This window comes from Suillus fuscotomentosus (assembly GCF_016647785.1).
Source record: "Suillus fuscotomentosus strain FC203 chromosome Unknown F5891scaffold_35, whole genome shotgun sequence".
NCBI lineage: Eukaryota > Fungi > Basidiomycota > Agaricomycetes > Boletales > Suillaceae > Suillus > Suillus fuscotomentosus.
In genome coordinates, this window is record NW_024539547.1 from 154991 (window position 1) to 165916 (window position 10926).

The following is a 10926-nucleotide window of genomic DNA, read 5'->3' on the forward strand; positions in this document are numbered from 1 at the left end:
AGACTCGGTTCTTCCTGCCCGTGATCAAGTCGAATCTAATGCACCAATAAGCTCTTGATTGTTACAACCTTTATTAGTGCAACCTTTATTAGTGCAGCTAGATTATAGTAGAACCTTGTTGCTGCGCAAATGGAGTATTGTTGTACCTCAACATCATGATAGTGACGGTGAAGATTTGAGCAAAGTTGCAATGGGTCACCTAAATCACGGGTCAGGTCAAGGCAAACAGTGGAGTATCGCGGTCATGCCTACCCATGCCAGACCACATCTGACCGGTCTGACCATGGTGGAGACTCGGAATGTTTTGCGAAGAGAGCACAGCGACCACAGCGCGGGCCGTCGGGCCGAATTCAGCCAATGGATTCGGATCGGATCGTGTTGCCACTCGAGCTCCAAGGAGGCGGACTCCCGACCCGGCAGGCTCTAGCAGCATCTGCGCATCACGCATGCCTAGAACCAATATTCTGAAGTCAATTGCAAAGATACCCACAATTGACTCCCGCAAAAAAGGTTTGATCTAAATGGGGCAACAGTTTCGCAGCGCCAAGGGTCGCCACCGATTACATAATCGAGGACTATTACTGGCACCAGGCCTGCCAGCCCCCCACCAGTATGTACTACTGATACTCCACGTTCCCCGGGTGCTCAATCTTAAGTAGGATTCCGTGACTCCATCCATCGATCTACGTTGGGCGTTGATCGCTTCCTCAATCTGAATGGCGTGGAGTTAGGCCAGGGAACACGTCAAACGCGCCTTTCCCGAGGAGGTATCCCAGTTGCGCCCGGTATGGAGAGAGAAAGTATGTTCTTGTCACGTATATTGGCTACACGCGCCCTTTAGATGCGACGACTGCTCAGACTCTCGTCAAGAGCGGATCCAACATTGCTTCGCTTCAAGATTGTCGTGAACCGAACGGCTCCTGGGATATCACGGATCGTGGTCATCATTTAACGAATTCACGCCACCGCATGCAGCAGGAGTTAATTAATATTTTCTGGGAACGTGCGTCGGGAGCTGGGATGTCACCTAATCTCCTAGGGGGTGCCCCAGGCCAGGTTGTCGAAGGTATGGCTGCTACCATTCTTGACATTGTTTGTTGCTATCGAGGCTCTGCCTCCCCCGTTTCGTACATCCTCAGCAAGTCTTTCGGTCGTCAGTTAAAGAGCTTAACTACTACCACTGCATCGTAAAGGTGAAGGAAATCGGGATAATTTGAAGACTGGTTTGCATAATCTGATCAAAGAGTCAAACGAGCTTTATGCCAGACCTCGAATGACTGTAAGCAACGTGCATCACCTTGACGATACTGACAGTATCATTTTTGAGCATGCGATCATGCCGACGGACTTCGCTGATGTTTCAGAAGAAAAAATACATAGATCTACCGCTTGAACGATGCCAAGGCCGAGACGGGTATTACTTCTTTTGTCTGCCTGCGCTGAGCCTCGGACAAGGTGCTGGAATCGAAGCGGTGGAAGGTAGAAAAAACTTTTTGACATGACTAAGATGTGTTTCAGCGGTCTCAGGTGGGAGAGCGACTGCCTAGCAAAGAATTATGAACGTGAGTTATTTCTCGTCGAGAATCGGAAATCTTGATGATTTGCAGCTTTGTCCTATGTCTCTGTATGGTCACTCCATGAGTCGCTCTTCATTTCGTTCATTGATGTCAATCTCAATCAACCACGACTGAAAGATGCTGGTGAATGGAGTGGCAGGTGCAACAAGGTCACTCTGCCATCTTTCGGGATCCTCGGAATTCACAACCGCTGATTGCGTCAGGCATGCAGATCCAAGATCCGGGCACCCGTCAGCACCGTTTATAAGTTTCAGCACAGCATGAGGTACCTTGAACAGGCGGGGAATCAAGGAATTAAGACTTAGACTCGGCTTTCTCGAATTCTTGTCATTGAAGTTGATAGCCTTGTTCAATGTAAAAATCCCATCAATCGGTCCACTTTGACATTGCCTAGCAGCTGATTAGCTGACGCGATGGTGACCACGTGAAGAGAATTTATTTAATTATTTTCATTTCCGAAACGGAGGAATCGTGCAAATACTGATTCAGGTTGCACGCTTTCTTGTCGTGGGCCTCTTGCAGCTAGTCCTATTGGATAGAAATGATTGCGGTCAGTGATGGGAACAACTTAATTGTGCAGTCCGACTCGGGATCTTGAAGATTCTGACCATTCAACCTTCCAACACGTAGGTCATTACGTGCCTGCACCTGATGCATCAGACGGTCAGACTGTCTTCGTAACTGCACTCGATCAGGATACCCTGGCCAACTGGTTATATATACTTCAAACACCCCTCTGACTTCTTGTCCACATCTCCGTGGTACAGTCATGCCTACTACATCTCTTACGCCAGAGTGTCCTCCTCTCGATGGCTCACTCCTTTTCCCAGATATCATTGACTTTCATATGCAGAGGAATGCATCTCTGCCAATATACATCTTTCCAGATACACACACCGGCGCATTGACTTCCATTTCCTACCGCGAGTTCGGCAGAGCCACTCATCGAATAGCCCATGCAATCCGACCCAATCGCAGTGGAGTTGAAGGCGAGGTAGCCGCAATAGTTGTTCACACAGACACCCTCCTCTATACAACTTTGATAGCCGGTCTGATGATTGCAGGGATCGTGGTGAGTAACCATCCTTTTGACTTTACCACTGTTTTATTTTAATTCGCATAGCCATTTCCTATGTCTCCTCGAAATCCACCGCAGGCCATAGCGGATTTACTTCTCCGAACAAGTTGCCGTCGTATAGCTTCCATCACCCCAAATCACGCGGCTCTCCTTGATGATGTCCAGCGCCTTATGCGGAATAGTGGCACTAGTCTGACAATCACCGAGATACCTCCAATATCAGAAGTTTACCCTCATTTAGGCAACGAATCCCTTGTCCATTCCTTTGTGCCATACCCTAAGCGCCCTACAATCACACGGATAACCGAAACCATTTTATACATGCATTCTTCAGGAAGCACCGGCTTCCCTAAACCTATCGCTCAAAACCACAGGAGTCAACTCAGTTGGATGAACGCCCGTGCGGCTATTTTAGTCTGATCTTTGATAGCAAACTGACGTGGTACAGCTCTGTTATGCCAATATCGGAGCTACCCATCCGTCCGTCTTGGCGTAATGGCCCTTCCCCCCTTTCACATATTTGGTGTGGCCGCACAGCTGTATGCAATGCTTATCGGTGTTACAGCAACATTATACGCGCCTACGTCCGTGGGAGATCGGCGGACACTCCCTATCATTCCGACATCGGAAAACATGATTGAATGCATCAGACAGACCGGTACCAATATCGTTCTTTGCGTCCCATATCACCTCGAACAGTGGGCCGATTCGGAAGAAGCACTAAAGACGCTCCGAAAGGTCGGATATGTTGTACGTCATACCGCAGTATTTATTCAATGCATTTGACCACACGACTTCGTAGGTGTACGGAGGCGGCCCTCTCTCAGACAAGAAAGGGGACTTTCTTACCACTGCTGGAATACCGCTCGCACAGCTTTACGGTGCGACAGAGTGTGGTCCGGTCTCTATTCTTCCTCCTCGAGACTCAGTCGTCAATGGCAACCCATACTGGCAGTGGGTTGAATTCTCCGATACGGTCAATATTCGCTGGGCTCCTCATGACCTTGATTTATACGAATGTCAAGTATTGGTATGTAAAAAAGCACAATCAAAACCAGACGTTAGATCAGCGTCTTTACAGCGATCGGACAAACTCCAACCGAGCATTGAGAACCTCCCCGATGTACAGGGCTATGCCACCAACGATCTTTTTGTCAGACACCCAACCCAGAAGCACTTATGGAAAATGTACGTTCTCATTTGAAGCGACTTTGCAAACTTGAACAGCTTCAGCGTTAGTCGAGCAGATGATGTCATCGTTCTATCTTCCGGGGAAAAGACTGTCCCATCGCAGATGGAAACAGTCATCGGTTGTTGTCCGTACGTAAATGGCGCCGTTATGTTCGGACGCGAGCGAAATCAAGTTGGAGTTCTGATCGAACCTACCGTGGATCATTTCATTGATGTGGATAATGAGGAACAAGTTGCCCAGTTTCGAAACCGAGTATGGTGAGTGTAGTTCTCTTTGTGATTCAAGATCTGGACTGACAGATTTTTTAAGGCCATATGTGGAAGACTCCAATGCATCTGCACCAACTTACAGTCGTATCTTCAAGGAAATGATTCTTGTCGCTCGTCGCAACAAGCCTGTATCTCGGACCATGAAAGGCACTATCGAAAGAAGGCGGCGCTCCAAGCATATGAGCAAGAAATTGATGCACTGTCAGTGTCCGCATATCATTGATCGGCTTGGCACTCACTCAATCATTCTGTATAATCAGTTATGACGTCGTCGAACTCAGTCATGAAGTTGGCGATAACACCCTACCATCACAATGGACAGAGAGCGAGTTAGCCTCCTGGCTATTATCACAAGCCACGAATGTTAGGACGGACCTAAAACCATCTGTAGATCTATTTGCTCAGGGCTTTGACAGGTACGAGCTTTGTTCAATCGGTGGACGTTGTCGCTGAATTACTCCCCAGCTTGAGTGCCACATACCTTAGGAATCGTCTCATCAGCGCCCTAAAGAAGTCCTCCGAACCAGGGATTCAAAGGATCTTTTCCCTCATTACCCAAAACATTATCTTTGAGAACCCCACTATTCAATCACTAGCGCGGAAGGTTGCTGCCCTTGTTGCAGTGCGCAGACGGGACTTCCGAGTCTATGCGAGACTCGCACATTCATGCAATCGGGGCTATGATCGAAAAGTACTGTGCCGAATTCGTGAAACTTGGTTCTGGCTCAGTGGAGAGACCTGCAAAGCGAGCCAGGCTTGATGGTAGGCATGTTGTGCTCCTTACAGGATCCACCGGGACACTGGGATCCTATATGCTTGCCGATATTCTCGGACGGCCAGAGATCTCGACAGTCTATGTTCTCAATCGATTTTCGGCGGCTCCGGGGACATACAGCAGCATGCGTCAGCTCCAAGCATTCGAGGAGAGAGGGTTGAATAGGCGACTCCTTACCTCGTCGAGGAAGATTCATTATCTTGAGGGAGACATCTCTCAGGACAGATTGGGTTTGACAGCTCCTACTTACGAACGGGTTTGTTCACTCTCCTCTGCTCAGCTAGCTCATCACTGAGATGACTCCTGAAGCTTAGATGTTCAGTGACCATGATCATTCACAATGCGTGGCGCGTCGACTTCAATTTGGCCCTTTCTTCTTTTGAACCTAATATCCGGGGTACGCGGATGCTTCTCGATCTAGCGCTCGCTTCCCCGCTTGCCGCTTCTCTACGGTTCATATTCGTTTCGTCCATTGCATCCGCATTAAGTTGGGATACAAGCCAGGGTCCGGTCCCGGAGAACCTTCTCAGTGATCCTTCTATGGCAATAGGTTCTGGGTACGGTGAATCAAAGCACGTCGCCGAACAGGTAGTTCACTTTATCACCTGAGTAAAATTCAGTAACTCAGCACTGCCTAGATCATCGCCCGATCTGATTTGCAAGCTACATCACTCCGAGTAGGACAGATTACCGGTGGACCTACTGGGGCTTGGGCGACGACTGATTGGGTTCCCATTCTTGTCAAGTCGAGCTTAGCACTCGGTTCGCTTCTTGACCTTCCAGGGGTGAATCTTCTTTCGCACGATGTTAGTTTGGTTTACAAACCTTGATTTTTAGGTCGTGTCATGGACACCTGCGGACCGCGTTGCAGCAGCAGCTCTTGACGTTGCCTTGTCTGAGACACATGTGCCACTTGTCAACATCAACCATCCTAGGCCTGTTTCATGGCGGACCATCTTTGAGGGCGTGAGAGATGCGCTTGTGGAATCTGGAGAAACAAAAAATGCGTTGCCGCTGGAGCCCTATTCAGGGTGGATGCCAAAACTGGAGCGACGTGCCCAGGGTGCAAAAGAACGCGATTTTAAAGAGGTCGTAAGTCGAATCTTTATTGGGGGATGATGATTATCAGCTGATTTTGCCGTTAGCCGGCGCTCAAAATTCTTTCCTTCCTTCGAGGCTTTTTGCAGCCACAGAATGCTGAATCTATTTCTGGCGATGCGGAGGCGGGTAACGGCCTGCAGCTCGTGACGGACAAGGCTTGCTCACTGAGCAGCACGATGCGTCGTCTTTCTACACGGGAATCCGAATGGCTTGGACCGAGCCATGCGCGGGCGTGGGTGAAGTACTGGAAAAACAAAGGATTTTTTCAATAACATTTTCTGCTTGCTATACTCACTATCGTGTGTATAGCTAGCCTGTACGAGTGTTTTCGATGGACTTTGGACCACATATTTGTTGTAGATCTACTGACCCGCATAAAGTCCGACATTATCCATGCAATCACTACGTGTATCCATGCAAGCACACATGTACGAATAGTTTACTAGAGGTCCTTCGTGTCCTTTCTAATATAGCAATTCACCTACTACCAGTACTTATAATTATAGTGTTACATCGATACTTGCAATACCACATTGTACAATCGATCTATGCTCAACTTCTGGGACGGAGCCCGGCGAATGTGCACACAATCGAGCTTTGCATGGCGCTTTCCCGCCAGCTGCAGGTAGATGTCGATGAACGGGAGGTAACGGATGTATTTTAGGGATCTCCAGCGTTGGTGCGTGTGGATTTGGGAGATCCAACGTTTTGAGCGCTTCAAGGCCTGCTGGTGGACGGTGCCACTCCGTCGCTGAATCAGTTTGAGGATTCGAGCCGGCCAAGGACGGTGGGGAGATAGAAGGTGCCAATGAAGGATACCTCGTCGCTCGGCTGCTCGAGGGGATATTGTCGATGAGCTATAACCGCTCTTCCTGAATGCGTCGTTGGAGGAAAGGAGGGGGAACGAAGTGAGTTCGGGGGCTGTGGAGGGTGCGGTGTGAGAGAGTGCGACTGATACAGAAGATGATCTTTCGAGTTCTGAGAAGGTGAGGGATGGCTTTTTCTGCATTTCAGGGTTCGTCGAGACGTCACGGGAGGAAGGCCCGCTTGTTGATGTCGAACCTTCCATAACAGTGCTTAGCTCTGATAGCTTGAATGACCTTGAATATCTCTGGGATACTCTGCCCCTTCTTGATGACTGGGATGGTAGCTGGGGTTCTGGAGGATGGGAGGAATGCTGTGCGGATTCTTGTGAATAAATGGATTCAGGGCTGTGAGCGTCGACTTCGCTGCCTGATATCCGGATCAGGTGTGCCTCCTCTCGCGGGGTGGTATGCTCGGCGAGAGGACTGAGGATTGATATCCGCGGTTTGGGTGGAGTTGGAGGTGCGTCTGCGAACAAATGAACGGTATCACTTCCGGTTTGAGATGATGTGAATTGGGGAGGATCTGCCGACGGAAACGAGGGGGTACTTTCCCGACCTGAGAAAAAGTCCGGACCCGAGTGACGGGCGAGAGTGCGATTGATGAAAAGCGGGGTATTTGGCCCAGGGTTCTTGGCGGTGTACTTGGTGTATTGTTCAAGCGGTACTTCATGCGACACCCTGCGCGAAGACGCGGGGATGGGATGTACTGGAGATGTGGGGAGTATTGCCCTTTGGATGCGGGCAAATGGGTCGTCGGTGTCGTAGAGGCTGAAATAGTTGGGATCTGTTGGTATGTTGGGTAGGACGGGAGGGAGATAGGACCAGTCTAGTGGTATTTGCGGGGCTGACACTGCCGGGATACTATCCTGTGATGTCTGCGGAGTAGAAGATGGAAGGAGAGGCTCGAGAGATACAGATAGTTGTTGTCCGTGACCGTACCGTCCATGGACCCCAAAGCTCGATCCTCCCGACACAAATTCTTCCTCAGGATCTACTGCCCTCCCTCTCTTGCGAAGCTTCGTAAATTTTCCTTTACTTTTCCTCCAACACCGCAGATAGAAACATGCAGCTGCGACCACAGCTACGCCTCCTACAACTCCAATGACGATTCCTGCGATAGTTTCGGTGGATAATGTGGGGCTTGCATCCGAAGGGGTAGAAGTAGATGTCATAGTGGACTGAGTGGTTTGTTAGTGAAGGCAATTCAGTCGATGCGATGGATACCAGCAGGGCCTTTATTAACCGCGAAACCAGCAGACGGAGAAATTATACCGACACACGCTTATATGCCGGGCTTGGCGGGCGCTCACTGCAAGTGACGGTTATTAGTTGAGCCGCAGCCCTGGCTGTGGTTCATGGAGGTAAATTTAGTGCGAGCGTCTAACAATAACGATATGGCTGTGCAATAAAAACCACCGTAACTGTTCTTCATGCCTTACACCTAGGAAGCATCCGAGACGTCGACCTCACACGCTTCTAACATAATCAAGGGTCGACCGGACAAAAGTGCTTCATCTGCAGGTAGGCCATCAGTAGGGCATGGGCCCTACTATCGGTTGAAAGTTTGTGTGAAGTGGATGTCTGTGGCACGTACTCAAATTGCAGGAAAGTTTCCGCGCTGATCATGATGGATCATGGATGACTCTTTAGCCAGCGCTCAACTACCTTTTGCATTGGACACGCTGTCGATATGTTTTCTTGATCGGAACCACTGCCACGTTCTGTGCCGTTACTCTCCGCACGGTCTTGATATAGTTTGGAGCAGCATTGATAGAGCCTTTTGAGATGTGCGTCGCATTTCTCCGGAGAGTACGTGTTTGCCGAAATGCATGTTTGAAGTGCACAAGCTTATTATGTATTAATTGAAACGAGCTTAACAGAACATGGAACTATAACACACCTTCAGCTTGGCAAGATTGCCTGGGTTCCTGGTGATAGACCAGTCCATAAATTGGTGAGTTTCAGTTTGATGAAATGAGAGCAACGGGCTTCACCTGTTTCATCCCAAATGCAAGAAGGGAACAATGTTACTGCTAGTCCTAGTCATGGGCTATGTCGTTAGCGCTAAAACGTGATGAGGTTATTGTCACAGCCACCTCGTCACGGTTACGGTATCACTTGTGGCGCTGCCAACCCGAAATTTGTTTTTGCTTCCGCTACGGTCACCCGCACTAGCCTTCTACTCTACAATATGAACGTTTGATCCCGCGGAACCAATTCGCGTGACTCTCTTGTCTGTGCTCCGAGCTGAGCTCCACCTGTCCTTCAAATTGGTCTAGCGCCATGCGTGCTTGACGTCAATCTGAGGACTTTCTGATCGATTGATCGCTCATTGTCCTCCCAACTACACACTCCTGTCCTAATCCATGCCTTATTTCCTTCAGAAGCTGGGGAAAAGACAACGGCGAACATACGAATATCATAAGTACCACAGTCAGCTCCTCGGCTTGGACAACTCTAATATCAGACTACCTGTTGTGTACTTATAGAATTAAATACGAAGTATGATCCACTGGACGCTCGGTCCAACACGATGTGAATTGTGGAAAATTCTATTGTCCCACCACACTAATCACTGACTTACTCGTACGGCCAGTGTCCAAGCTGAAATGCAAAGATAATCAGACCAACGTGAGTCATTATCAAACTCTAAACTTACGAAGTATCTTTTGTGAAGTTTTCCTCCAATAGTGTCTATAAGCGCGATCTCTTCAGATGTAAGCTCCGGCACATTCTGCGTGTCAAGGTATTCCCTGATACGTTCGGCTTTCGACGAGGTTCTGTGATGGCTCAAGTATTAGAAAACAGTCACATCGGTGTGCAGATTAAATCTCACGTCACCACAAGAACACCTTTCTGTTGGAGCCATTTGTTCAACACCTGACCATCAGACACAGGGGCGCCACGAGTTTTCTCCAAACGAGCGCGGATTTGCTCAATCACAGGATCCAGTGGACCACCTTTTCCCCGGAAAAGAGATGATAAACCACCGAACGATGATGTAACGATTTTGTATTGGTCATGGATGGCAAGATTCGGCTGCAATGCTTGCCATACATATGGATGAGCCTCGACCTATTAATGATGGTTCAATAAGGCCTGTCACACCAACAGGCTTATAAAACTAACCTGGTTGACCGCGGGGGGTATAGTGGCAATTTCTAATATAGTCTTCAGGTGGTCAGCAGTGAAGTTAGAAACTCCGATGGACTTGGTCAAGCCCGCCTTCTGAGCCTCTTCCATCCCTTTCCAGACCTCCTTCAGCTTCCCGACATGGTTGCTGGCATGGTTTACAAGGTATAAATCGACGTAATCCACTTTGATTTGCTTCAAGGACTCCTGGAGTGCGCTCTTGGGAGTTTCACCAGGCTGCAATTGTCCGAGCTTTGTCGTTATGAAGAGCTCGGACCTGGACTTGCCAGAAGCTACTATACCGCTCCCCAATGTGTTCTCGTTACCATAGACTTGCGCACCATCGAGGTGCGTAAAGCCATTGTCGAGAGCAAGGCGGGTGGCATCCTCAGCGTCCTTGCGAAAGAGGGCAGTGCCAGTGCCAAAAGCTATCCAGGGAACCTGGTTTCCGTCATTCAGAGGGAGTGTGGATATGGTCATTATGGATGATCTGCCTGCAAAGTGGTTTGAGTGATGCTTTATATTCGGTTTCTCGAACCACTTCAGTACTAATGAAGCAGGTCTACGTAACATGACCTGTAAGGCGGCTACTTGAGTTCGAAGGGGAATGCGAGCAAAGATGGGTTAGATGAGAGACGAGAGAAACGAGAAATGAGACGCTTGAGACGGACACGTTATAGGAGGCTTCTGAAGTACTTGGAGCGGGGATCTTAGGATAGAATTTGCTGTAGATACGAGGGTACATAGACTGTATATAAGGGCGAAATGGCAAGGGTCCTCGGATATAACTTGACCGAACGATTATGAGAAAACGGACGCAGAAGGGAGTGGCGTTGAGAGCACAAGTTTAATGGAAAGCGGCATGGCTCGGATACGAAGAATGATGCGGCGAGTCACGTGGTCAGCTTCGAGCGCGCCTAGACGAGGATGTTCAAC

The 10926-nt window shown here is 49.0% G+C and overlaps 5 protein-coding genes across 5 annotated transcripts; 2 read left to right on the forward strand and 3 right to left on the reverse strand.

The window, feature by feature from the left end:
• Positions 1-61: 61 nt before the first annotated feature.
• Positions 62-1191, forward strand: F5891DRAFT_1235262 (uncharacterized protein; the record flags this gene model as incomplete). The annotated part of the gene is made up of 4 exons (XM_041369626.1): positions 62-469; positions 534-610; positions 660-785; positions 842-1191. The coding sequence occupies exons 1-4, from the start codon at positions 300-302 to the stop codon at positions 1189-1191; spliced, it is 723 nt and encodes a 240-aa protein (XP_041224549.1). The 5' UTR covers positions 62-299.
• Positions 1192-2346: 1155 nt separating this feature from the next.
• On the forward strand, positions 2347-6264 carry F5891DRAFT_1129248 (putative aminoadipate reductase; the record flags this gene model as incomplete). Its single annotated transcript, XM_041364371.1, has 13 exons — positions 2347-2649; positions 2701-3055; positions 3104-3405; positions 3458-3843; positions 3889-4104; positions 4157-4321; positions 4377-4532; positions 4582-4738; positions 4761-5147; positions 5201-5479; positions 5530-5697; positions 5729-5983; positions 6037-6264. The coding sequence occupies 13 exons, from the start codon at positions 2347-2349 to the stop codon at positions 6262-6264; spliced, it is 3357 nt and encodes a 1118-aa protein (XP_041224550.1).
• A 236-nt stretch (positions 6265-6500) lies between these two features.
• Positions 6501-8030, reverse strand: F5891DRAFT_981395 (uncharacterized protein; the record flags this gene model as incomplete). The annotated part of the gene is made up of 1 exon (XM_041377094.1): positions 6501-8030. The coding sequence occupies one exon, from the start codon at positions 8028-8030 to the stop codon at positions 6501-6503; it is 1530 nt and encodes a 509-aa protein (XP_041224551.1).
• Positions 8031-8490: 460 nt separating this feature from the next.
• On the reverse strand, positions 8491-8706 carry F5891DRAFT_954669 (uncharacterized protein; the record flags this gene model as incomplete). Its single annotated transcript, XM_041375272.1, has 1 exon — positions 8491-8706. A coding segment is annotated over one exon (216 nt), but the record flags the coding sequence as incomplete, so codon positions are not given.
• Positions 8707-9017: 311 nt separating this feature from the next.
• Positions 9018-10850, reverse strand: F5891DRAFT_1040888 (NADP-dependent oxidoreductase domain-containing protein). Its single transcript, XM_041362039.1, has 4 exons — positions 9988-10850; positions 9695-9933; positions 9518-9638; positions 9018-9462 (listed from the first exon to the last, which is right to left on the reverse strand). The coding sequence occupies exons 1-4, from the start codon at positions 10561-10563 to the stop codon at positions 9439-9441; spliced, it is 960 nt and encodes a 319-aa protein (XP_041224553.1). The 5' UTR covers positions 10564-10850; the 3' UTR covers positions 9018-9438.
• Between the last annotated feature and the right edge of the window lie 76 nt (positions 10851-10926).

What these genes read in the sequence shown, in the direction of transcription:
- F5891DRAFT_1040888 (XM_041362039.1), bottom strand. Translation starts at nt 10,563, where the DNA reads ATGTTACGTAGACCTGCTTCATTAGTACTGAAGTGGTTCGAGAAACCG. An exon ending in TACCCCCCGCGGTCAACCAG is followed by an intron (nt 9,934 to 9,987) that starts GTTAGTTTTATA and finishes CATCATTAATAG; the next exon opens with GTCGAGGCTCATCCATATGT. An exon ending in AAAGGTGTTCTTGTGGTGAC is followed by an intron (nt 9,639 to 9,694) that starts GTGAGATTTAAT and finishes GAGCCATCACAG; the next exon opens with AACCTCGTCGAAAGCCGAAC.